The sequence below is a fragment of the Strix aluco genome, chromosome 28 (genome assembly GCF_031877795.1).
Source record: "Strix aluco isolate bStrAlu1 chromosome 28, bStrAlu1.hap1, whole genome shotgun sequence".
Lineage (NCBI taxonomy): Eukaryota > Metazoa > Chordata > Aves > Strigiformes > Strigidae > Strix > Strix aluco.
The window spans coordinates 2252882-2279891 of NC_133958.1; the positions used below are offsets into that span (position 1 = coordinate 2252882).

The 27010-nt window shown below is 51.4% G+C and overlaps 2 protein-coding genes across 7 annotated transcripts in view; both read right to left on the reverse strand.

The window, feature by feature from the left end:
- The window catches only part of MOB1A (MOB kinase activator 1A), a 160192-nt gene that overhangs the window by 21269 nt on the left and 111913 nt on the right, over positions 1 to 27010 (reverse strand). The window lies entirely within an intron of this gene.
- Positions 492 to 26002, reverse strand: SLC4A5 (solute carrier family 4 member 5). Of its 6 annotated transcripts, XM_074807888.1 has the most exons (26): positions 25899 to 26002; positions 23974 to 24072; positions 23537 to 23728; positions 19086 to 19215; positions 16399 to 16559; positions 16027 to 16182; positions 14379 to 14474; positions 13979 to 14034; positions 11930 to 12087; positions 11746 to 11833; positions 11415 to 11569; positions 10903 to 11046; positions 10570 to 10744; positions 10047 to 10180; positions 9660 to 9931; positions 7008 to 7069; positions 6309 to 6509; positions 5500 to 5613; positions 5021 to 5182; positions 4158 to 4336; positions 3981 to 4053; positions 3740 to 3808; positions 3308 to 3481; positions 2871 to 3032; positions 1476 to 1543; positions 492 to 947 (listed from the first exon to the last, which is right to left on the reverse strand). In XM_074807888.1, the coding sequence occupies exons 2-26, from the start codon at positions 24044 to 24046 to the stop codon at positions 782 to 784; spliced, it is 3420 nt and encodes a 1139-aa protein (XP_074663989.1). In that variant the 5' UTR covers positions 24047 to 24072; positions 25899 to 26002; the 3' UTR covers positions 492 to 781. The 6 variants fall into 6 exon arrangements, with proteins under 6 accessions (XP_074663989.1, XP_074663988.1, XP_074663987.1 ...); XM_074807887.1 differs by lacking the exon at positions 25899 to 26002 and having other exon boundaries at positions 7008 to 7042; positions 23537 to 24031; XM_074807886.1 differs by lacking the exon at positions 25899 to 26002 and having other exon boundaries at positions 23537 to 24031.

Below are 27010 nucleotides of genomic sequence, written 5' to 3' on the forward strand. Positions count from 1 at the left end.
CGGAAACCATTCCCGATTCCCTCTGGAAACCAAGGTCCCATTCCTACCTCTGCTCTCCCACCGCAGCCCAGCTGCTGTTGCCCTCGAGCTGCAACAACCTTAAACCTGAGCTGCTTTTCCTTCTTTCCCCGTCCCCTCGCACGCATCCAGCCCGGGGCGAGCAGAACCGGGTCCCTCCACGGCCGGTGGGTCCCTCCCGCGTCCCCACCACTGCGCCTGGGATGCCGTGCCAAAGGAGGGACCCCCCCCTTGCTGTGGGCTTGGACCAGCGTCCTCCCGCCAACACAAAGCCTGACGCACCATCCCCTTCACAAAACAAGACTCTCTGCGAGCCGCGTTGCGATGTCAGGGATTGGGGAGCGGGGCCACGCACCTCCCCTTCCTTCTCAGCCATGCAAACCTCCTCCCACCCCCAAAAATCCCCTCGAAAACATCACCTCCCCCCCCCTCCACACACATCCCGGCTGCTCCCACAGCCCCAACCACCTTCAACTTCTCCAGCCCAACAGCGGCTCCGGGGCTAGCAGAGGCCAAAATCGCCGATTCCACCTTTTCAGCCCCATTTCACCACCAGCGGCGATGCCTTCGCCCGGCAGAAAGGGAGAAAAATTCAACAATGCGTTTAAATCGTGACGCTAAAAATTACCAGAGCAACAGACCCCTGGGGCCACAATCTCCTTCATCTCACATAGAAAAATAAGCCCAATTTGCCTTATATATATATATGAATATATAAATATCTATATATATATATAAATCGCAGAGGAAGTGCTGCGTGGGACTATAGCGTGGTCTCACTGCCCATGTCCCGAGGTGGTTTTTCGGTGTCGGTGTCCTCGTAGTCCGACTCCATCTCTATCTTCACCTGGGGCACGGCACAGATGGGGTTTCGGGAGTAGTTAAATGCGGGAGATGACGGGCAAGAAATCTTCAGGTGAAGCGTGATACTGAGGAGGAGGAGAGAGGGAAGTGAGCGTTCAGGCATGGGTACGTGCACCCCAAACCCACCCCAGCACCCCCAGCAAAGGGCTCTGGATGATGCTACCACCAGTTAAAACTCACAAACATGGAATGTTGTGTTTAATATGGACAATCTGCAGAATTCGCAGCTGCAGGTGGAAAATAATCCTAAATTTGCAGGATTCGGATGTACCTCCCAAACCTAAAAATCCCTGTCGCTGTTACCCAGCGGCGTTTTTATTGCTCTAAACCCTCCTGTGCCGGGCTCGGGATGCACCGTCCCACGGGGCCCCACTCCCAACAACCCGATAGCCGGGGCCAGCGAACGAAAGCACCCAAAATACGGAGGGATGCTGTGAAAATCTACTCAGATATCTCAGAAAAACCTGAGGATGATGGCAGCCAGCTCGAGCGAGTGATGCTCAGCCAGGAGCATCATCTGGTGATGCCTTAAATGTCTCCCGTGGAGGGTGCTGGTCCCCTGGGGATGGGGGAGCCCGTTTGGTGCCATTTACCTGTGATCCAGGTCTGAACCGTTCGGGGAGGAATCAGAACGTAAAGCTCCAGGTAGAGGACCTCTTTCCTGGGGGGACACGGAGGTGAAACACTTCTCGGGTGAGGAAGAAGCCCCCCTGCAAAGAAAACACTCATCCCCCCCCTCCAAACTGCCACCAGGTCCAGCATCCTCTGGATGGTGGGAGGAGAAAAGCTCCCGGGAAATGCTGATTTTTGGGGTGATTAGAGAAAGAGAAAGGCCCCACCAGCCCCTGCTAGCAGCAGCTTGAGGACAGAGTCAATGAATTATCGCGTTAAAACTTGCTGGCATCATGATACAACCTGGTGCCGAACTCGGACAAACTCACCCAGATTTATTCTGCATTTTTTTTTTTTGGTCGTGGCTGGCTTTGCACCAGCTCCTGTGTGATGCTTCAGGCAGAAGGTTGAGCCAAACGGAACACATCTGCTCTTTTGCAGCTGGGATAACGCCACCACAAGCTCTGCAGCCCCTGCTTTTGGGGGCTCAAAACCTTCCCAAATATATATATTTTTTAAAAATCCCCATCAGCACTGGCTTGGGGCAGGGGGAGACCCAGGAGAGTCCTGGCTTCCCAGCCACCTGAAATACAAAATAATTAGCAGCACCGAGCTTGCTGCATCCTCTCAAACCTGCTTTAAATACAGCAAATCCTCCTCCCTGCTTCGGTGGGACGGATCCAGGCTGCGTCTCTTAGCGGGGTTAGTGCCCTTGGCGGCCGGGTGGCCCCATCGCTGGGGGGTTAGGAAGCGGTAGGAATGCGAGAGAGGCTCCTGAGCTCTTTACTTACGGCTGAGGCAATGGGCCCCCCCGTTTCGGGGCTGCGCTGGCAGGGGATCCATGGGGATCTTAATGACTGAGGGAGGTGGGAACTGGGGAAGAAAGCGGGGAAATTCGGTGAAGGCAACGCCTGGGTGGGCTCCGAGACCACCCGGAGCACCCAAAGGGACCCAAAACCTCCAGAGGTGGGTGCACGAGGGAGAGGAGGCTTTGTCTTCCTCTTCTCAGTCCTTCTGCCTAGGGAAGGGTCTGTAGCAGGGGGTTCCATGGGTTAACGATGCTTTGCCACTGTAGGATGGGTGCCGTACCCTCAGCCATGGGATTTTGGCTGTTTTCCTTAATGATTTAATTTCTGCCAAGATTTTCCGGCTTTCAGGACACTTTGAGCATCCCCTGGAGCCTCCGACCAGCCCCTAAGCATCACTTAAAGCCCCGCAATCAGCCTGTCCTGTATATGCAGTGAAACACCTCCGTGAATCAAAGATCTTCATCCCAAATCCACCGACCTGGAGGTTTCGGTGGGACCTTTCCCTCCCTGGCCGGTCCGAGATGCCCCCGGCGTCCACAGGAACGCCCCACCCACCCCCCCACCCACCTCCTCATCGCTGCTGCTGTCTCCTTTGTTGCCTTTTCTCTTCTTTTTCTTGTCATCCTCCTTCTTCTTCTCCTTCTCAGGGATGATGTTGTCAATCCAGGCCAGGTCATGTTGGGAGAAGACAAAATCCAGCAGTCGCCTCACCAGGATCAGGGCTAAAATCTGGGAGGGGAGAGATGCAAGAGCGGGATCTGCGTGTGCATCTCAGAATCCCCGAATCATTCAGGTTGGAAAAGACCCTTGGGATCGAGTCCAACCATCAGCCCAACTCTACAAAGTTCTCCCCTACACCGTATCCCCCAACATCTCATCTAATCAACCCTTAAATCTCTCATGCTCAGGCCTGGGGACCACCATGGGACCAAACCAAATTTTCCTTAAATCTCAAAAAATCATCTAAATGAGGCTGCAATAGCAACCCTGGGGGATGGCCTTACCATGACAGGGAAGATGATGGCGGCCACGGTGGATTTGAGGATCCAGAGGATGGACAGGCAGGCGATCTGCACCAGCGTGAAGAGGTGGATGCGACGCAACGGCACGTGCCGGAGGAAGACGTAGTCGGGCTGGTGCTTGGCCGGCATGAGGAAGAGCTTGCAGCGGTCCCAAAACTGCGGTGGGACGAAGGCTGGTGTCAGCTCCATCCCCCAGGCTCCCAGGTTGCCCAGATAAACCCTCTTTTAGTCTCCAACATGGGGAATTTGGGGCTTTTTGATGTTTTTCAGAGGGTTTTGAATATCTGCTGTCCCACGCAGCTGGAAATGTTGGATGCATGCAAACTTTGGGGTTAAAAATCCCCCTTTTTGCTCCAGTGTAGGACCCTTTCATGGCCATTACAGAGGAAGAGGAGGAGGAGGAGGAGTGCTTACCTGGATGCCGTTCAGAGACGCGACACCCATGTACAGAAAGACGCCGTACAGCACCGGCATGGGGATGTACTGGGGACATGGAAAAAACACGGCGCTTACCCCAAGGAAGGCGGCAGCTCATTCCTGGGGACAGGGACCAATGCTGGGGGCCATGGTGGGGGGCAGAAATCCAGTTTTTTCTTCCCAAGCCCCCAGATATCTGCAGGGAGGGAGTGGGGATGGGGGCACGGGGATATTTTACCTTCAGGATGGGGGCCAGGAAGACAGAAATCCCCGTCAGCACAAAGACGATGATGCCTGTCACTCTCTGCTCCCTGGAACAGCGAGAGAAGCAGGATGAGGCCACGCTGGCTGGACCTGCTGCTGCATCTGGATTCCTCCCGGCACCCGAGGAAGAGCGCGGCTGAGCCTTCCTCACCTGACACCCAAGAATTGGGGCTGCTCCCCCGGGGCGCTGGTCTCCGTCTCCATCTTCAAGCTGTCGATGTGGGCGATGGAGATGACGGTGGCCGCCACGTACCAGGGTAACCCCATGAAGGAGCAGATGGCCATGAGGATGCCCACCCAGAAGAGGTCCAGGTGATAGCCTGCTGCTTTCTGCAACGCAGCACCCAGGAGGGTCGGGGGGGGCCACACGGCTCATGAAGCTCTTCCCACCTTCCCCCCAGAGCCCAGCAAAGTGGGGTTTCCCCTGGGATGCACCCTGCAACACCCCAGTTGCACCCTCTGAAGCACCCTGCGTCCCTGTGGTGCACCCTGCATCACCCTCATGCACCCCACATCGCCATGGGGCACCCTGCATCACCCCACATTACTCTGAAGCATCCTGCATCACCCCGATGCACCCCACATCTCCACACTGCACCCTACATCACCCCACATCACCCTGAAGCACCCTGCATCACCCTCATGCACCCCACATAGCCATGGGGCGCCCTGCATCACCCCACATCACCCTGAAGAACCCCGCATCACCCCGATGCACCCCACATTGCCACACTGCACCCTGAAACACCCCACATCACCCCGCTGCTCCCCACATCCCCCCGCTGCACCACACTACCAACAGCATCGGGTGAATTTAGCACCCCGCAGGCTTTGTCACCCCAAAAATACAGCTTGCAAAAGAAAAGGTGAACCCCTGCTTTTGCACCAGGTGCCGAGCCAGGGCGAACCCCCCGCCGTGCCTTGCAGCAGCAGCCCGTCTGCACCCCAAAAGCGGGTGCTCACAGGGATGCGGGCGGTACCGACGCGATGCTGCGCCTCGAGTCCCCGGCTCACCCGCAGCTTGTGCTCCTTCCTGTTGACAATGACAGCCGTGATCTGCTGGTCCATGAAGATGAGGATGGTGACGAGGAGGGCGGGCAGGGCGCTCGCCAGGTAAACCCACCACGGGTTCTTCCCAAAGGGAAACACAAACCACCCTCGGTCCACACGGGTGGGCTGGGGGGGAAGAGAGGGGGTTTAGACATGGTGGCCAAGCCAAAATGGGGGAAAACCCATTCTGGGAAGCCCCACGTCACCCCTGAACCCCATCACCTCTGAGCATCCTCCTATCCCAGATCCATCCCTGAATCCCACCCCCACACATTGGTACCCAAACCACCCCCAGCATCCATATGCCTGAACCCCAAGCTTTCCCCGGATGCTCACTGGGACTCCCCACAACCCCAACAGCGATACCCTGGATGGGGGAAGAGAAATTTTTGGCAACACTTCCAGAAAGTGATTTTATTGGGTTGTTCTTTTTTTTTTTTTACCTTAAAATCAGTAGGCACTTGGAGCTTTGGGGTGTTGAGTCCAAAAAGCAAATCCAGCCCCACAAACATTAGTATGGACACAAAGATAGAGAAATCGCTAATAAGTTTACGCAGCTGCCGGGAGTGAGAGAAAGAGAAAAGGGGGGAAAAAAAAACAAAAAAAAAAAGGAAGGAAAAAAAGTCACAGAATTAGAATATTCCCCCAGGAAAGACAAAGTAGCTTTTAAGAAGGTGCCTGGAGACTGCAGAAACCACGATTTTCCCCCAAAAAGCGGTGAGGAGCTGGAAGAAGAGTGTGAGTGGAGAGGTGAGGGGTCCCCCCCGTGCGACCGAACCTTGATGATAGTGGGGATGTGGAGCTTAGGGGTGTCCAGTCCGAAACAGGCGTCCACACCGCAGAAGAGCAGGATGGAGAAAACATTGGAAAAATCAGCAATGAAAGCCCTGACCTGGAGGCAAGACGGGGAAACGAGGGTGGAAAGGGTAATTAATGGGATGAAGAGGTTAATTAATGGGATGGAGAGGTTTGCTCCCACTTTGGCGTCCTTCCCTGGGGCTTTCCAGCTCTGCTCACCCACGGATAACCTGGGTATAACCCACAAAATGCAGATTTTTTTTCCCCTTTGCCTCGCAAGGTGATGGGTTATTCAGTGTGCAAGAGCCAAATCAGCGGCCAAAAGCTCAGGGGGCAAATGCCCTAATTGCTACCAACGTCTCTTAGAAAAATATATTTATTTTCCTGCAGCTTTTTGCTCCCATTTTTCCTATCTTTTGGAAAAGAGGAGGGTAAAACCCGTCGCTTTCCTTACCTTCGTGGGGAAATAGCGGCTGAATTTGAATTTTTTCAGGGTCAAGGTCGTGGAGTAGGTCCCAAAGAAGAGGATGAAGGACATAAGAGCCAGGTCAGGCACAAATTTACAGGATTTCCCCACTAAGTTGCCACCGTATTTGAGACATTCCTTCTTACTCAGCTGAGTCCAGTCCAGAGCTGTTAGGTTAATAGCATTGTACTGGGGAGAAACCCCCCCAAAAAAAGCAAAATTAGCATTTTAATTAACGGCAGCATGCAAGGAAAAGGGTATTTCCCATCCAAAAAAGCAAAATCAGCACTTTATGCAAATGCAGCATGCAAGAAAAGGGGTATTTCCCAGCCAAATAAAGCAAAATCAGCATTTTTAGCAACTGTAGTATACAAGGAAAGTGGTATTTCCTGATCAAAAAAAGCAAAATTAGCAGTTTAAGTAATTGCAGTGTGCAAGGAAAGGGGCATTTCCCAGCGCTGCTGCCACTGGGATACCCATAACCACCAAAAAACCCTGGAGCTGCTATTAATTTGGGCAAAATAGTGGGGATTTGGAGCCGCCGAGCCCAACTGTGAACCCAACTCAATGCAAATCCCACATTTCCCTCGCTCCGAGCCGGCGCGCGTCGCTCCCTGGATGGAGAAGTCCCTTGGATTTGCCCTCCCTTTTCCCAAATTTCCCATCGGGATGAGCAAACCTGCTTACCAGAGAAACGTTAGTGGTGTTTGGTGCCACTGGAGCTGAAGCATTGAACAAGGTCACGTTGGCTGCGGGAAAGGAGTTTGTTATTGAGGTTTTTGGCTAATATTGAGGTTTTGGTATTAAAAGCAGCCAGGCTTCACCTGGAGAGGCTCGGCTCAGTAAACGCAGGGTTGAGCACATCCTCTGAGAGCCGCGTGGGGATCAGCATCCCAAGGGCGGACCAGGATTTGGGGAGAAAACCCCCATTTCTAACCCCACAGCGACTTCTCCCTGATTAATCCCACGTGCCGGCAGAGAACACGGCTTCTCCTTTGGTGGCTTCTCCCTCCGGGGCTGGCAAGTGCTGGGGGGGGGAGTATTTTTAGGAGCTTCCTAGCTCCTAAAATTTTTAGGATCATCCTGGGGAAGCTGCCAGCAGCAGGGTCGAGCATCCCGACGCCCGCGTCTTAAAACCACAGGGGTAGAAGACTGAAAAAGCAGCCTGTTATTTTTGGACAGGTGGCACCCAATCATGCCCAATTTGCTTTTTTAATTTGCTTTTTCGGGGTTTGTAAAAAATATTTTAGGAGTGTTTTGGTGTCTCACTGCAAAAACCCCATCCTTTCTAGCCCCTGGCACCTTCTCTTCCAGCGCAAAAGGTGGCTCCGCTCAGCTCTTCGGGCGACGCAGCTCCGTGGCTTCAGGAGCACCCACGGTTTTTCATGGGTGCCCCTAAGTGGGGTCTGGGACTGCTCTGCCCTCCCCTCTTCCCTCTGGTCCATCCTCTTCCTGCACCAAGCGGGAATTTCGGCTGCCCTGACCCGCTGCCTCCATCCCTGGCGCCGAGGATTAATGAAGGAGAAGCGATTGCTGGGTTAGAAGCAGAGACCCAGGGGCTGCCGAAACTGGGCTCTGGGAAATGACACTGGCAAACCCAGCACTAAAAACATTTTTTTTTCTTTTTTTCCCCTCCATAACCTTTTATTTTTCCAGAAACCGGCCTTATTTGTGATTTCTACAACTTAAAAGGAGCATACCACTGGTGGTATTTTAAGAGAGGACCCCTAAGGGCTCTACCTAAACCCTTTTACCAGAGCAGAAAGGGAAGTAAAATACATGGAAAAAAAAGAACAACAAAACCCCCACGGGGGAAGAGTATCAAATATTAAAATAGTTTTAATATTTAGAAGGTGATACTCACTTGAGATTGAAATCAGCCCAAATTGATGTGAGCAGCAGAGACAAATATGGTACAAATCAGTTATAATAATCAAAAATCAGAATTAATTAAAAAAAAAAGATTAAAAAAAAGGATGTAGGGGGGAATAAACATAATTTCTCAATATCTAAAGGAATGGAAAATCTGATGTGGACACCGCTGCCTTCAGTGCCCGGGGCAGCGAGGGAGAGGAACTAAAACCATTTTATGGGTTGCAAAGTGCCTTAAGGTTTTTGGGGTGCAAATGCCTCTCAGCTGCCTGGGGTTTGCTTGGGATGGGGAGTTTGGAAAAGGGCGAGACCTCCCTGGAGGCTAAAGGCTTCGCCTTCCTCCTGCGTTAGGCCACGGCGGCGGGTGCTGCCGGGCAGGTGCTGGCACACGCGGAGGGATGGAGGTCCCGGTCCTGTTCGGGATATTTCAGCCCCCGCCCTGGATTGCGTCGGGCATCAGGCTTCGCCTTCCTGCAGGGCAAATTTGGGAGAGTTTTGGTTTGGAAAGGATTGTGTCGTCTCCGGCTCCTCCTCACCGCACGCAGGGCTTTCAAAACCCAATGGGATTGGGTGGTTGATAAACATAAATCGAGAAAAAATACAAAATTAAACCAAATAAATGTTATTTCCGTGACGGCAGGTAAGATCTCTTCTTGCAATGGCAGGTGTATTGGGAACACGTGGTGTGGGACGTCTTGGATGCTTTCATTTCTGGGGAGAGCTTCACCATCACACCTCTCTGCCTCCTCTGTCTGCAGCTGATAATCCTCAAAACTGTTAGCATTTAGACTTTTTCAATAAATTTAGCTTGTCTGAGAGCAGGTGGTCACTGCCATTAGCCCAAAGCGAAGATCTCCGCTCCCTTCCAGGCAGCCACAGGAGCATCCGAGCTGCACAATTCAGACCGGGGATCATCTGGTACGTCTATCCAAGAGCAAAACCAGGGAAGTCATCAAAGGACTGTCTGCTCAGAGCCCGATGGCCTCTCCTTTTTGAAAAGGAGTAAGAAAGAGGAGAAAAACAGTTCCAGGGAGGTTTCCACACCCAACTGGGACATCCCAGAGCGTCCCAGATACTGGAGAGGACAAAACCCCTCTGGCGTATTTTCTGGAGAATAAGATTCCATTGGCAGTAGGCTGGAATTAACGATCTAAAATGTCTTTTTTTTTTTCATATTTCCTTTTTATCCATCCAGGTCTGGCTGCTCCGGGCTGAGGTCCCGGCTCTCCAGCACCATTCGTCGTGTTCTGGCAAGCACCAATGTGTTCATCCACGGGGGACAAGGCTCTACTTTCCTCTTGCCCAAAATCACCCTCAGAGGAGAACGAGGTCTCTCCACTCCACTCTGACCAGGTAGCTGCCTCCTTCCATGTCCTCGGCCAACGATCCAGTGGGATTTATCTGCAGCAGGACCCCCCCCACCCTCTTCATCTTCCCCATCCGGCAGCGAAAAAGATGTGTACTCACCTGGGTCGGGAGCAACGCACTCGCACTTGTACATGGTCACGTAGTCCGGCTTGAAGTCTGAATTGATGGGATAGTAACTAAAGGCTCCGATCATCTTCTTGATGGCATCGTAGATGAAGATGAAGCTGATGAGGGTGGAGAAGCCTTCTTCCGTGAAGCGAGTGACATACTTTATAATGAAGCTGGCGTCAGTGGCCACCAGGATAAGGCACTGTAGGGCAGAGTGCAAGCCGATCCAGAGGCGAAACTCCATGTAGTCGATGCCGTTGCCTCTGAAAGCGGGGACAAGGCAAGAGCGGCCCTGTGAGAGCAGGCCGTGGGCTGGGGGGCAGCTCCCGTCCTGGTACGGAGCGGTCCTGGCTCCCCCCAGCATCACCCAACACCTACTTGCTGAAGTCAAAGAGCAGCTTCTCGAAGATGAGGATGGGGCCGGTGCTGCTGAGGATGATGAGTGGCTGCCCAGCGAAGAGGCAAAACATGGAGCCTGCCATCGCCGTGCCGAGGAAGCTCTCCATGACGCCCTGGGGATGGATCAAACCCAGCATTATGGTGACACCGTGTCACACTACATCCCCACGGATACCCCAGATGGAGATGGGAATTAAGGACCTCTGCTTGGACCCATATAGGATGGTTGGGACCATGTCCCCTTGCTCCTGGCATCGCCATTAAGATGGGTTTTCCCATCCTGTAGGTACTTCAGGAGTGCCAGTCCCACAAGGCAATGAATTTCCACCCCCAGTACAAGGTGGGCAAAACCCATCCCACCCCATCCCACCCCATCCCATCCCATCCCATCCCATCCCATCCCATCCCATCCCATCCCATCCCACCCCATCCCACCCCATCCCATCCCATCCCTGCTTGCTGTTCCCAAGCCAAAGTGACCCCCCGCCTCCTTGGACTTGACCTGGTAGTTGTCTGTAGCGTCCCCAAGCAAGCCCCCGAACGTGATGGCATTGGTGATGCAGCCCAGGTAGATGAACAAGATGGCAGAGATGGACTGGATATGGAAACCTTCGTAGAAGTCGCTCATGAACCAGGGCAGCTTCCTCTTGATATCCAAATAGAGGCCACCACAAAACCTGGGGAGACACCACCAAGGACACGATGCACATGCCTTCCACCAAAAGAGATATAGTGCTGCGCAAAAGCCTGGGCCCAAAAGGATTTCACCCCTCCGTGCCCCAGGAGACCATGGGGTGAGCCCGCAGATGTTGATGGGTGCTGGGGTGCTGCTCACCTGCCAGTCCATGCAAGCTCTTCCCCGACTTCGTGAGCTTCGGGCATCTCCCCATCGTCGCTGCCTCCTCCACCGCCCCCGGCGCCCGCCCCACCGGCCATACCGTTCATCTGCCCCACTTCGTTCAGTGAGAAAATGGATTTCCTGTGGGAGAGAGCCACCAGCATTGGCCACGGCACCTGCCCTACCAAGCTGGTCCTGCTGCAGGGACCATGACCAAGGCCACGGTGTAGCTTCCTGCCTGCACTAGAGCTTGGGTTTTGGGGTGAATTTGGACAGATGAAGAGCTGGATTTGCTCAATCCAGGGGGGTAATGCAGATTTTGCAGAGTGGAAACGGCTCTGAGCTGATCTGGGGGAAAAAAACTGCTGGAAAAGCAGCATTTCTGGAATATTTGCAGAGATTCTTTCTAGGGATGAAGGGAAACAACTGCTGTCCTCCTCCAGCTTCTCCAAACCAGGAGAGATGGGGATGGCCAAAGGGCTGGGACCTTCCCCACGTCTCCCACCCACCTTTTCTCAGCCGAGGGCACTTTTTTGGGTGGCTCAATCCTAATGTTGGGGTCCCACTCGCCAGGTGGCAGGACGATGACTTCATCCAGAAACTCATCTATGCCAGCAATCAGGTCTTCTCTATTCCGGGCTTTGTAGGCAACGTCGCTGAAGAGCTGGAGGTTGAGAGAGGAGAGGTGTCAGCCTGGGAATGGCGTCCAGCACGCACACGACCCACGTCATTATGGGATTTTAAAGCTCATTCGTTTGGGCAATAGGATGAAAATTGCTTTTTCTTCTTGGCTCTGAGCAAGGGGGTTCCCGGTGAGGGCCAGGCATTGCATCTACTCACGTCATCCACCATGAGAGTCGCGATGGCTCTGCCGATCTCATTGTAGGATTTGGCTTTTCCCGCGGGACCAAGGAGAATAAAGAGAAACCTGGGAAGGGAAAAGTGCTGTGTTGGCAACCTTGGACCACTGTCATCCATGTCGTGAGACCACCCGGTGCTTCGGACCTGAAGGAACTGCGCTCACCTGGTGGGGACGGGCACTTCCGTCACCCCTCCCAGCATCGTTGCCTGGAGGAGCCGCACGAAAGCCACGAAGGGCTTCTCCAGGAACTCCACTTCTCCCACCAGCACATTGGAGGCCTCTGCATCCTTGGGGATCTTCTTGATGAACTTGTTCTTCAACTGTTGGAAAGACGAGGGTGGAGAAGGGAGCAATTGCCGGAATTTGGCTTTTCCCCCTGTTTTCCACACCCTGAACACAAAAGCTGAAGCCGCAGGCTCAAACCTCTTGATCTCTGATGGTCCCAGGACTCCCGGAGGTGGGGATTCAAGAGCCATATCCAAGAATAAACCAGCCAGAATTCATAAGGCTGAATTTCTTCATTATTCAAAACCATCACTGAGCCCAAGATTAACTTGAACTCGCATGCTCGGGGGTCCCTAACGCAACGTGCAACTGGGTGGTTTGCAAAAGGCGCTTTGCAGCACCGGGGTCTACACAAGGAAAATCCTGTTGAGCACCCCTGCCGAAAATCTGAGCCAAAAAATACAGATCCTGGAGCAAGCCAGAGTGCATTTTTGCAAGTCTATTTGCAGCCTTGCAGCCCTGGGCTCCCCGAGACCCTCTATAATGCAGAAACACTGCTTGGCGTCGGGCGCAGGGGATGTTTTTGTTGCTCATTCCTCCCCAGTCACATCCTCGGAGCAGGAACAAATAATGGAAGTAGGAAGCCTTGTTCATGGATTTATTCCTCTGGACTCTTCTCCCCTGCAGCTCTTTCATTATTAGTCTAAAAGGGTTCAATACCAACCCAGGCAGGGTGTTATTATAATCTATATGCCAGCATGAGGGGAGGCATGTGAGCCGGGCAGCAAGCTCTCCCCTTTCTAATCTTTTAAACCCAAATGGAAAAAAAATAATAATAATAAAGCAACTCCTCCAATGCAGCTTGGAATAAGCAAGAGCAGGAGTTAACAGTGACCACTAAGCTTCATGTAACACTTAAAAAGTCCCTTTGTAGTGGGCCTAATAGGGCGATTAAATCTAAATGCTTTGCATATTTTGGGATTAACCCTCTGAACCCCACTGCTGGAGGCTGATATTTGGGGCTCGTTAGTGGGCAGTTGGCTTCCTTTACTGCAGCTCTAATTTTGGAAGGTGCCCTGGAAACCTTCTGCCTCCCTGATATCATGGCACCCCTGTCCTGTGACTCCCAGAAACACATGAATTTCCATCCTTCCCCCTAAATTGCATCACCCCAGGTGAGCCCAGAAAGGACATCCCTGAGAAAAAGCAGCCTGTTATCCCGTACTGTCCCCTACAAACACATGTTGTGTTTGATTTTCCGTCAGGTTTATGCTGAAATCATGATCAAAGAAAAACAAAGGAAAGCCCATCTAATGCATCAACAGCTAAATAGCCTTGATACTGGGATGGGGATGGGGACATCCAGCAAAAGAAGAGCACAAAACCCCACCGGTCCATTGCATCGTCAAGCAGAGATCTGCCCCTGAACCACCCAAGCAGCCCGACCTCCTTCCCAGCTCTCCTGCGCAAAGCAAACCAGGGGGGAGAAGCCCCTGACGGACTCTCAGCTGAGCTTTGTATTAAGAAACCCACATCCATCACACTGCAAACAGAGGGAAAAACGGAATCCGCCTCTGTAGTTACAGACGTTACCTTGAGCGCTGTATTCACGTTTGCAGAGCCAAGTGTTTGACTGGGATTTATTCCCTGCAACCTGCCCTTACCCAGCCAAGCAAAGGCTCTTTTAGGATCCCTGTGCTCTTCCTTTCCTAAAAATTTTAAGGAATTATTTTCTCCACCCTAAGGATCTCAAGTTACATCAGCATCCTTGTACGTCCCTAACTCTGCGTTCAACTTGCAAGCACAAGTATTATTTCTGGGACAGCCTCCCCCCGAGTTAGCAGGGATCGATATGTGTATTCATTTCCCTAATTAGGAATTTGTGTGGTTGTCGACACGGACCTCACCAACCACAGAGCCCCTGCCCCACCACAGGCCGCCTCGGAGATGCTCCTCACAGCCCTGATGTGTTCAGGGGGGGATTACCTGGTCGGTGCTCGGCGTGTCCGAGATGTCGTTCATGCTCCGACTCTGCGCGTGACCTGACGGAGATAAGAGAAAGGTGAGAAAACCACCCCGTGATGCGCAGCCGGATTTCAGCCCCACGTGCAAAGAGAAGACGTGGTGGGAGGACTTCAGTGCAAAGAAAATAAAATTATTTATCATCGCTGGGCTCACAAACCAAGCGCAATAAGATGAAAACGCAAGAATATGATTTTTTCTGATATCAGCCACCCTGTGGTTACACAAACCACGTCGCATTTACGGCTGTGGTGGGACCCCCTTGTAATTCCAACTGCCCACTCTCATATTGCAACTTGAATTTTTTTTTTTTCCTGCTTCTTTTAGGACCGTTTCTGCCTCCCCACCGCCCTCCCCGGCTTACGCAGGCGGCCGTAGCTGGCGCTCTGCCGCATCCGCAGGTCCTCGGTGGAGCGGTGGAAGGCGGCGCCGGCGCCCGGGCTCCGGACAGGGCTGCGGGCTGGGGGAGAGGAGCCGTTAGAGGAGATGCCATGGGGAAGCTTTGGGTGATGCTGAAGGCAAGAGGCCAGGCTAAAAATCAGCTGCCTGCTGCAGACGTGACCCTTCCAGCACTGACACAACAGCGATTTGCTTTTCCCTCCCACTCCCATTTCCGCTTTTATCCCACCCAGAGTTATTTTCCCATTAGCGAAGAATAAACTGCCTTAACCCAAGTCTTTCCGCTGCAGAGGCTCCGTGCAAGGAGCCTGCACCACCCCACACCCCACCAATGCTCTCTTCGAGGCTATAAATGGGTTCAGAAGTTCAGTTTCTGTTACTTAGCAAGATCCAACACTTTATTTGGCTTTTTCATCTCCCAATTCTCCAAAGAAACCTACACTTGAAATTTGCCATGAACTTCTCACCTCAGAATATTTACATTGGCCACCACCAAGTTTCTCATCCCTAAACTGGTGACAAGTCCCATTTTTCATCTCAGATGTTTAAACTGAATTACTTTCCCATAAAGACTTCCCTTCTCTCCCATGCATTTTCGGTGTTAAGCCCAGCATTTTCTCAGAAAACCTCCCAAATTTCCTTTTGGAAAAACCATCTGGACCAGTTCTGTTGAGCTGCAACTACAGCATCCTCATTTTTTTTGTTAAACCCACTAAAAGTAATGATGAAATTCCCACTGGGCATGGCCCTACTGTCAATGTGCCGGCAGTATTTATTTCAGTATCACGGGGTTGCCATTGGCACAAGAAATGGGAGGGACCCCTCTGCTCCTGCCAATGACCATCTTTTCCTTGGTGTCCCCATTTGCAAACTCAAAGCAGTGCCATCGTCTCAGCAAGAAACACAAAAGATGCCTCTAATTTCCTTATCTACAGGGACCAACCACAACATTTCCAAGTTGTGCTCCATTTGGAGAGCTTCTGGGCAAATGTTAGCTCAAATATCTAGTGGATAATGGTTGCTTTGAAACCTGGGGATGCCCATGGGGTGGGAATATTGCTTTTTGATGGCCTCTTCCATGTGCACTTTGAGCCTGGGCGTTGCTGTTTCTGTCTACGCAAGGGAGCAGCCAAAGCCTGGCAAATCCCGGGCTCCACCAAATGACCTCTGTTTAAACCTAAGTAAATAATCTAGCGTGAAAACAAACAAATCCCCTTTTATAATGGCTCAAAAATAGGCAGGTTCAACCACGGAGCAGACTGGATTTGTCTGTAGGCTGCTCTGCCAGAAAGTCCCTTGGCCAAATGACTGCCAACAACTTTGTCCCTCACACAACGCTGTTGTCCCTCACACAACGCCGTTGTCCCTCACACAACGCTCTTGTCCCTCACACAACACTCTTGTCCATCTCAGCAGACATCTCCTTGGCTTCTGGCTTCCTCCCACCCTTAAAGCCACCAGTGGCAGCACTTTCGGGGTCTTTCTCAATGCAGTAAATAGTTGGGTGTCACAAATAGTCGACTTTCCCCCTTTCCTTCTCCTGAGACCTTCCTCCCGCTCTCACCAAAGACTCGAGGATGCAACCAGGCATGGGTTGGACCCCAAGGACTCACTTGTGTTGGAGGAGACGGACTTGCCGATGTCGGCCAAGGACCGGTGGATTGGCTTCTTGGTTTGGTGACGATGCTTCCTGAGGAGCACATAGCTTATCTTCTCCCGCAGGTCTGGCGTGAGCAGACCGTCCTCGATCTGCTTCTCAATGACATCGTCTGCAAGCACCCAACGATGGGTTACCCCACTGCAAACCCTCCCAGAAAGCTCAAGACAACAACACTTACTGAACCAAGTTGATGGCTCTCAACTCCTGTCTTTGCTTATTGGTTTATATTTGCGTGTAGCAAGTAAATGCATCGAAATCAGCTCCCAGCACTTTAGGACATGGGGAAAAAAGTCATCCAACCCCCCTGATACCTGCCGGCTCCTACCTATAATTTGGGGCAAAGAGTAGCCGTCTAAGTCCAGGAGCACCGTTCCCGTCTGTAGACACGTCCGGAGCTCAAACAGGCTGTGCAAAGACAACGTGGACACGTGGGGCTTGCTCCACCTCTCCCCACCTTCCTCCACCTTTTCTTCGAATTTTATCCACCTGAAATGAGAGCAGAGCGGTGAGGACGGGCACGGAGCAGGCATGAGAAGAGAATAACAGAATTGTTTTTCCTGCAACGCTTCCCTTCTGCAGGTGGCTTCGCGGGCCTGAATTAATTCATCCTGCAAAGTGTTTGTTTGTTATTCAGGATGGGAATGGAGAAATCAAGTAACATTAAACAAAGCGCTGCTTGCATGGTTGCAGAGCGGAGCCAAACCTCTTGGCTCCACCACTGAACTCAACCCTGCAGATTTCACCCTCCACAAATTGCTCCTGCGAGATCTGGGAGGTTTTCCCATGGAGCTGACATTGCCTTGGATGGGATTTCACCCGCATGGACCAGCCGTGCACGCAGGAAAGCAAAACCCTGGGGTGTTGCAAACATCTTTTTAATTCCTTAGCAATGCTCAGACTTCAACCTGGGCGCTTCATGCCCACAGTGGGAGACGGGAGGGTTTGCAAGCCCTTGGAAATCAGCCCTTCCACCTCCTTCCCTTAATTTTACAAACCAAAGACTTCAGAGCAAATTCGGGAATGGTGGCTGATCTCTCCCAGCTCCCCAGGAACGGGACTCAAGGCTCCGGGGAGGGCAGGCAGCTCTCGGCAAGATGTTGATTTGGGGAAGAAAGCTGCTTTTCCTTTACAGGAGGTTTGCAGGCTCGGTGGATTAGCCTTCACAGGGCTTAACCTTACAACTTTTAACTGGTACAACTGGGATTTGGGTTCCTGCCACCACAGAGGGCACAGACAGAAAGGATGTAGGAGGAGATGGGGTTTTTGGAAATAGTTGATGGCTCACGAATGCTGCAGGGGAAGGGTGGGGAGTGCCCGGGATTGTATCAGCTGCAGGGGGCTGCATTAAAATTCTTCTGCAAAAAGAAAATCCTGGGTGTCCCTATCAAAAAAGCCCCAAAATATTATCTGGGAGTGCCAGGAATGGTCTGTACTGTGGACAAAACCCCAGCACATCCAAAAAAATAAAATTTGGCCCTAGTGCCCATCACTCCAAAGCTCTCCACCCTGATTTCTTTGCAGAAACCCTTTCTCCAGCCCTTCAAACAACGCTGCTTTTATTGGGAGGAAATTCAAGCTTCCCGCCGTAGCACCCACTAAGTCCCGTCGGTGCTCGCCCAAAGCCGATTAGGTTGCTTTTTGTTTCTTTTTTGCCCCGTTTTCCTGCCGAAAGTGGGTTATTAGTGTGCACACAGGGTGGCAGCTCGGGTTGGTGTGTGGGACTCGAGGCACGATTCCAGCAGCACCTTTGCCCTGGGACTGGCATCCCGTGATGCTTTCGCCAAGGCCACAACAAAACCCCGTCTCCCTTCAGCGCTCGGCTTCTTTATTTCCACTTATTTCCATTTCTTGCGGATTTAGCCGCAGGTAGCGCTGCTCCCACCAAGGAGCTGCTCTCCTGCGGCTAAAGAGGCTGAACTGCTCCTTGCCAGAGAGCGGAAATCCGAGACTTGAGAAACCTCCATCCTGCCAGGGGGAATTTGGAAACCTCCATCTCAAGCCCTCCCTGATGAAAATCCCAATGAAATTGCTGATTTTTTGCCTTCTGAGTTTTTTGGGGAGCGGGGAAGGATGAGTAGATACAGACCTATGCAAAATTTGGGCAGAAAAAATAAAGGATTTTAGCAACAGCATCCCTGCACTGCAGCGCTTTGAGCAGGGCTGGCAACCAGGAGGACGCTTAAGAACTTTCCAAATTTTTGGTGATGCAAATAACCAGCCCGTGAGATAGGACGAGCACCCTCAGGGCCTGATCCTGCTTTCTCCCCATCCCTCGGGTGAAGATCTGCACCCAGGCTTGGAAATCCCACACGTGCTACTGAAAGGAAAGGGCTTGGAATACCATCAGCACCCCTGACTCCCTGCTCAGAGCTCCCCCCAACCCCCCCAGCCCCCCTAGCCCTTACACAGCTGAGGAAGAGAAAATCCCACTTGGATTTGAGATTTTTCCCTTGGATAAGCTCCTAATTCAATAAAGCAAATGCCACTTGCAACTCCTCTAATACTTTTATTAAAGATGTAGTGGGTGGGTTTTTATTATTGCTTGAGGGGTAGGAGAAGTTTAACTCTTGGCCTGGCCAACAAAAGTGTGTGGGGGTAAAAAAGACCTGGGAAAATATTCTTGATGTCACCTATTCCCATTTCCCAGCTCTCTGCTCTAATTCTACAGTTTCCCAGCACGTTGCCCCATTATTTTCACGCCCCCAACCCTTTCTGCTGGGCTTTGCTCTCATGCTGCAACTGGGAATGGGAAAAGCCCCAGCTCTGGGGGGGGGGATTTGGAAGAAGATGAGAAATCTTCCTCCCTTCCTTCTCCTCCTTCCTGGCAGGCTGCAGCTGCCGTGCAAAGCTCCCCAAAACGCCGTGTTTTCTGCATTTCCCTAATTTGGGCACGGCTTTTTTAACCTCACTAAAGATGATGTTCATTCTCTGACCCCATTTCCAACCAGGGATATTTGGGGGGGGATCTTTATCTAACCTATTTTCAACCCAAAGCATCTCCCCCCTCCTCACCTGGCCGACTCTTTCCACTCCATCTCCTCACCATCGTGCTGCAGCGTGTCCATCTCCGTGAAGAGCGTGGGGTTGGGGGGCTCATCGTCTTCCCCCAAGATGTAACGGAGGCGTTCGGCAGCTGGTGACACTGCCGGGGGGGGAAAAAAAAGAGGTTTATCATCAGCTGGTGACAAGATGATCCTGAATCCATGTGGAAAGCCCCAGCTAGGGTAAAAAGGGATCTGTAGGGTTGTTTGGGATCCTGGGGTAAAAAAAGGAGGTTTTGAGGAAAATGTTAAAGGTGAGAGATATTGAGGAGTGGGGAAACTCTAAGTAATCCTGCCCCAAAATCCCTGTGCAGAGGTATGGCGTGTTGGTGGAAAGGATGAGCAGAGGCTGCGTACGACCTATATAGGTCCGGGCTGGGAATCAAGGAACCCACCCCTATATACAACATAGTCAAATTCCCCTTCCAGCAGCATTTTGTGCCCCATTTCCATGGGGTATCCCACATTTTTCCCTACCACAGAGCCTGGTTTTGCCAGGTTAGAGCCACCTGCCATCAGCAACCAAATCCAGCAGTCTCCAGCCCTGTGTGTTGGGATGTACGAGTGCTCGCCACTGGATCCCCAAGGGGAATAATACAAATTCACCGTTTCTGCAGGAAAAATCCAGCTTCTTGATGCAAATAACCAGCCGGGCTGGGGAGGGCACTTAATGCCTCCTGCTCCCTGCAGTGTGTTTCGGGAAGGGGAGCAGCGACACATCATCTGCCTACAAACCTCCTGACTGAGGGGAAAAGGGTTTTTCATCTTTGGTGAATTCCCCGAAGCCACAGGAGGGTGACGGACCTGCCTCCTCCCCCCGAAAAAAAAGCCAGGCTGGATTTTCTTTTAACCCTCTCCATCTTCACGTGCTTTTCTAGCAAAGCCTCATCATTTTGGTCACAGGGAGGAATCAAACACCTGGGTATGAACCTGGACATGGCACGGATGGGACCGCTCCCCAGTTTTTCTGTTATTCAAACAGGAGGTTAAAATCAGCCCTACGCCAGGCTCTGTGGAAATTGTGTATTTTTAATAAAATTTGGGTCTTCGCCCTCTCCTAAGACAGCAGGAGTTAATCCAGATCAGAAAATGTCTTTGTTAGCAGAATCCCCCTGTTCTCAAACTTTGTAATAAGGAAGTCGGGTAATAGGGCACCCCAAAAAAGCAGGTAATTAAATTGCTGTGTGTGAGCAGAGAAAAAAACTGGGAATATTGCCCTGTCCCCCCACCAAAGGAGATGAAACCCAGGTTGTGGCGGCCGTGAAAGAATAGGATGTCCCTTGCACTCTAGGCTGAGCCTGCTTAACCGCTTAAGCTCTTTAAGCCCCACCACCAGGTCTTAGAGCCCTGTTGTCAAGTCCTCCTTCCACTTCCATAAGCTTCATTATTATGATTATTAATATTCCTGTTAATTTTAGAGCTGGGCTACATGCCTGGATGGCTTCAGGCTCTTTAAGCCTAAGTGCTGTTGACGTAAGAGGGGATGAAATTGGGGAGATACCAGCAACCCTCCCCCAGCCTCACACTGTCTGCTTTGCTCTGCAGCCCAAACCTTAAATTTCCCGCAAAACCCCAAATTCACTGCAAATGCAATGAGCCGGACCACAAAAAAAGGGAGTTTGCTGGAAATATTCATCTTGGGTGGGATCTCTGGATGCATTTGTAAAAAAGGAGGGATTTGCAATTTTGCAGGAGAGGGGGCAGAGGGGTTAGAGCTTTGCAGATCCTCGGTTTGGGGGTTGCTGCTCCCAACTCTGCCCAAATTCCCCCCCTTGGGTGCTTAAGAACGGGTCCCTCCTGCTTCGACCTGCAGAGGGTCCCCAAGCGCCTCATTTTGGGGTGTCGGGGCTGTGCACACTTTAACCGCTGGAAACCACAAAAGATAAAGCTCGCACATAAAGAGCTTTTGGGTTGTTTTTTTTTTTTTAGCTTTTTTACCCCTTTCTCCCCCAGTTTAAGGAATAAACCCATCTCTGAACACATAACGTGCTTCCCGGCGGCCGCCTTCCCTCCCCACCGCTCGTTGACCCAAGCAGAGAGCTGGTTGCTAAACCAACAACGCCGGGGCAAAAATTCATGGGGTTTATTCACCTGGATGACCCTTTCGTGCTTGGGAAAGCACCAGCCCGGCATCTGGTTACAACCCAGCTCTTGGTGTGTTGTTGGTTTTTTTTTTTCTGCTGGAAATTTGATCCAGCATCTAAATTAATCCCGGGAAGCAGCAGGTATTCACCTGGGAGGAGATACTGTACAGAGGCGTCCGGGGCTTGGCGCCTCTGGGGAACCCAAAACTGCTGCAACAACACTGGTCAAAACCCACAAAGCCACCCCAAAATCAGCACCTAGTTCTTGCAAGACACAGTTCAACGCGTGCCCAGAGCAGATCTGCACCTCCCCGAACCAGCTTTTATGGTGGGAAAACACTTGCAGCTGCAATTCCTGCTTTACACCCATCAAACCTCCACCGTGATTTCAGCCACAGCGGATCCGAATCGAGCCCACAGCTGCAGAATTAGTTCAGCATTAACGCTGGAGATAATAGGTGATAATTTTACATACATAAGAACCTACATTTCTGTGAGTGATCAGACAGGACAGAGCAGATTTACACCTCCTTTAGTTTGAGGTGCACAGAGCCCTTCACACCCCAACTTTGATCCAGCAGTAAAACCTCGCCTAGTGATGCTTTTCCAAACCAAAAATCCCGCTCTGGCTTTAGGTACAACACAAAAGGTGATAAAATGGGGGTCGGGGGAATGTGGTGCCACCCGGGGTTTGCAATCCGGCTGGGCAGCGGGACTAAGCCTGATTTAAGGCTCAGGGACATTAACTATCCGCTGTCATGGTCCTTCTGAAGACGTGACAGCCTTTCCCCTGGGTTTCACAGCTCAGAAGGGTCCCCTCACCCCAAAAAAAGAGGATACTGGGGTGCACATCCCATGGAATTAGATGTCCATTCCTGTTCAAGAAACCCCTAAGTCTGAGAGAATTTTCTCCTTCCAAATATCAACTTTGTTGCTTCCCTGCTGCTGGGGAGCAGTGGAAGCTGATACAGTCCCGTCCCCCCTTGTCGCTATATTTTTTGGGGTGAACTTTGAAACTCGGTGCCCTGAGCGAGTGCTCAACCCAACCCCACGCAGGCTCCCAAGTTGCTTTTATAAGGGAAAAGCAAAGCTGAAAAAAAATGGAGCCTTTCTTCCCCTCCAGCTCCCCCCGCTGCAGACGCCAAAGAGCGATGGAAATAACCTACCTGGAGTCGTTTCCATTTTTTCCCCCATTTCTTCCTGGCTAAACCAAACCTTCGCTGCACGGTACAAAAAAACCCACAAACCCCCAAACTTCCTCCTTTATCCACTCAGGCTTGTTAAACTCCCAAGGCTTAAGGAGCAGATTATAGAGAATATAAAGCACTTTCCTTTCGCTTTGGCTCTCATGACGGGAAGTTACCAAATCAAACGGGATGCGTGTAGGAGAGGTGAGCACTCGGGGTGGCAGCGGGATGGAGCGAGCAAGGGGAGGGAGGGAAGGAGAGGTGGGTGGACAGAAATCAAAGGTTTGGGGTTATTTTGTGAAGGGTTTTTATCTCCCACCTGGAGCGAGGTGAGAAAATCCTCTCCAAGCTCAGGGCAGGGATTTTTTTTCTGGGAAAAAAGCACCCAAATGAGGGAGGTTTCCTGGGGGAAAGCAGGGCTGATGCAGAGTTGAGGTTTTTTGGGGTGTTTTTCCTCCACAAAATGACTTTGCCCCATGAAAACCAGACCAGTGTTATACGCCGGTGGCGTTTACCGCCTGCGAAAAGGAGGGGACGTGGTCCCGCTCGCGCCGCCACCAAAGGCATGAAGGAGCTGCGAGCAAAGCTCACTGCAAATAAAAAATCTCTCCCCATGCAAAAAAAAAACCTTGAAAACTTTTCTTTCCGTAGGGAAAAGCAAAGCCAAGCCCCTGCCCGCTCTGCTGAGCCGCGTCGTGGTCTCCTCGACGTAAACCCAAACGCAAATTTCTATAGGGGGCTGGAAAAAAAACCCAAGACCAAGAGATCGACAGCTACTTTACTGTGCAAAATGTTAATCTTTGCTAAGGAGATTTAAGGAGACCGGTCAAAGCCTTGGGCAAAAGCCTGTGGGGAACAAGGTGTGATGCCCAGAGGATGTCTGCATCCCTGGGACCCCACTGTACCCTGATTTCCTCGTTAGCAGCCTCCCAAGAGCAAAGCCAACCTGTTTTTAGCTCACCCACCACCTAAGAAGCCTCAAATCCCACTTCCCACCCTGTGCCCCGTTCTCAGAGACACCCACAGGGAAAAACAAAACTGGGAAGCGTTGGGAAAAGCGGTGCCCAATGCAAACACCGGACCAAGCAACGTGGCCAGGTGCACAGGGGCGATTTAATCCTGGATTTTCGGGAAGCCCGAGGATGACTCACTGGTCCTGCTGGCATTGTCGTTGCCGCTCTCGTAGCAGCCGTGGCCACCGTCGTCGGTGTCGGAGCGATCCTGGCGCTCGTAGTGCCGCTCGCTCTCGCTCGTCCTGTCCCGGCTGGAGACAGATCTTCGCCGACGCCGTTTCCTCCGGTAGCCCTGGGGCACCGGCACCCCGATGTAGATGGAGTGGTAATCTAGAGGGGATGGGGATGAAAAAAAAAGCTTTAGAGAGCAGATCTGGGTGTTTCTCAGTTGAAAAAAAAAAAACAAAAAAACAGAAATCCAGGGAGATATTTGTCTTCTTCCCACCAGGCTTAAAGCCCCCCCAGGAGCTTTCCTCATGCTGTCCATGGGACGGGCGGAGCGCTGGAGATCTGATGCATCAGCCAGAAAGGGAAGAGCCAGCTGCCATTTGGAGCATCCCCAATGTTTCACTCACCTTCCTCATCGTCATATCTCCTCCTCGAGCTGCTGAGCCCCCTCTCGCTCATCCCATCCTCATCCTCCAGCATGGTCCTGCCGCTCAGAGAGAGCTGAGCTGTGGGGAGGAGAAAGAAGAGAGAATTTAAAGGGTGCTGGGCAGGGGAACAGCCTCTTTGCACGCCCACCGGGTGCTCCCCGCTACGGGAATCCTCACACATAGGCCTGGCGATTTCACAGGGTCCTTCCCAGCAGGGACGAGGATGCGCTGGGGAGTCAGAAGCTTCCCTGCGGATGCACCGGGGACCCTCCGGCACCTCCTGCAAGCTCCCACGTCTCGCTTGCCACGGTGAGCTCCCGGCCCTGCCTCGCTCTGCTCCAGCCCTGCCCGCGCTCCACCTCCGCTCTCCTCGTATGGAAGAAAATCCAGATAAATTTCACCAGGGTTACGTCTCCAATCTCTTATTTCTGCTGCTCAAAGGAAGGTGTAAGTGAAGCATAAGAGATTATTCCAGAGATTTGCTGGTACAATTACGGACACAAGTTCAGTTGTCAGGGGTTGGCTGCTGGCAATAAGCACCTGTTTAATTTTTTGGGGGGACGTGCACAGATAAAAGGGGTTTTGCAGAAGCAGAGTTCATTTTTCTCCATCTTTTAAGCACAGATTTTACACCTTACACACGCTGCCACTTCCAGATATCTTCCTTCAAACCTGCTGTTTTATTCCCCATACAAGTTTCTTTGCATTTTGCCACGGATGCTAATTAATCTCTTAATTATCTGACCTCCAGTGATTGCCTTTCACACTTGACTTGGATGGGAGAACAGTTACTATTCATGGCAGCCCGGTCGATGCCTCCCAAAGTCACTTTGAGAGCGGTTGGAGAGCCAGCCTCTCCGCAGCCCCCGTGCCGGCTGCTTGAATCCATGGCAATATCATCTCATTATCCATCTATTTTAGGGAAGAAAATTCTCAATTCAAGCCAAATACGTTAAAAATATAAAGCGAACAGGGTGTGCACCTAAATAGCTGGAAGTGTCCAGGGCTGGCCAGGTCAGCTCTGCTTGCGTTGCCGAATTATTGACCCATTTTCCCCCAAGGCAAAGACCATTTTTAGTCCGATACGGGCTCCAGCCTTAACCCAGTTGCTATTTGAAGACACCTCTTGATTTAACAGATTTGGGATTTTTTTTTTTTGGACCACGTTAACTCAAAATTTTTTACATAGGTGCAGGAACCAATTTATTTTAGGGGCAAACACCTCTGGATGGACAACTGTGTCCCAAACCTGGGCGTATTAAGGGATAACATCAAACACAAGCCTTGGCTTCCTGGGAGTAACATTATGGGGCTAATTCTGAGGATTTTAGGAAGCTGGTGCTGTCAGGAGAAACAGTGAAATACCCACCCAGCTGCAGGCATAAATATTTTTGCTTTAAAAATGATGCGGTACCCTTTAACATATGAAGTGTCACAACCCCCCCAAGACATTTCCCCACAAGCTTCAGTGCTAGGCTGGTGTCCCCTGATGATGGATGGGGATACACAACCCTTCAGTTGGGTCTGTATTGGGAAGAAATAGGACTTTTTTTTGCAATCTAGCGTGGTCGGTGAGAGCTCTACCACAGCTCTTTTGGACAGCAAAAAATAACCCGTCTTTTGATAACCCCACGCTTTGTTAGATCCACTGATAAAGGAAAGGTCTTGTTTGATTACGGCTGATGTATAGCCTAGGAATTTTTCCTCTAATTTTTTACATATAAAGCTTTTTCCCCCAAAATCCTTGCACACAAACACAAGCACAACACAGACTAGAACTGCTGGAAAACACGACGCGCACTAGAAATAAGGGGAGGAAAGAAGAGCGCTGCTGCTCTCTCTGCCAATTAAACACCACCAGCCATCAGTTCCACAAAAACAAGTTTTACCGTTAATAAACTCACCTTGAGCTCCCCAAAAACGCTCAGAAATCGGAGGACGGGGCCACGGAGTAAATCACAGGCACTGGTGGGTGCGGGAGCCCAGATTGCCTTGAGATAAAGCTGCTCTTGCAACCATCGTATCGATGTCTACTGCCAAACGCTCTGTAGCTCCCAGGTTAAAGTGTATTTTGGGTGACGCTGATTGACTTTGGGAGCAGAAAGGCATCACGGGATGCAAACAGACCTCTGGAACAGATGGGACATTCAAGCCAGCAGAGACCTGGTCTCGCACAGTGATGGTCTCTAGATATCAGACCACTGGGACGTAGGAAAATTCAAGTTGTCCATCCCCAACTTGCACCTTCTGGGGTTGTCAGGGGTTTTTTTGCATCAGTTTTGGCTCGATCCCTAGGGATTTGGGAGGGCAACTGCTTTTATTTTTTTGGTCTCTGCAATATCATCTACATCTGATCTTAAGAAATGGAAGGAAAGTCATCAGAAAGGTGCAGAGAAGCATCGCCATCAGTGAGAAAGCTCCTAAAACTCCTGGGGGCTCCAGAAAGCTCCTGGGGATTGACAGGATGAGCCCTTGGGGATGATAGGATCAACCCCTGGCGCCATCAAATACAGTTTGGGGAGCGGGGGGTGATGAGGGTTGTGTACTGAATTATTTTGCAATTCCCCATTTTGCTTTTAAAATGTTGAACATCCATAAATTTGATTTCATGAAAACCGAGCTGTCGGTCACAGGAGTACGCCCGAGCTGTCCGCTTCTATTTAACGCCTGGCTGGCTCGCCTCCGCTTCGCCTTTTAACAGGGGTATCAATAAAGCTGCATCAAAGCAGCGTCCAGCACTTCGTCACAACCAGCCTCATCATTAAGCTAAAAAATGAGGACTGGAAATCACACTTTGTGCTTTAAGGTCATCCGATATCGGGGCTTTTCTCTTGCCTCTGGGGAGATGATTTGATGGCACGATCTGGAGTCTCAGCAGAAGCAAAACAAAACCTGTTTGATGCTTTATCTCTGCTCCCATTTTCTTCCCAGCTCCTGTTTTATTAGATTTACTCTTCCTCATGTAGCAGGGTCAGGTCTGGAGCAAGGTAGCAGCGATTTCAAGATGCAAAATTTA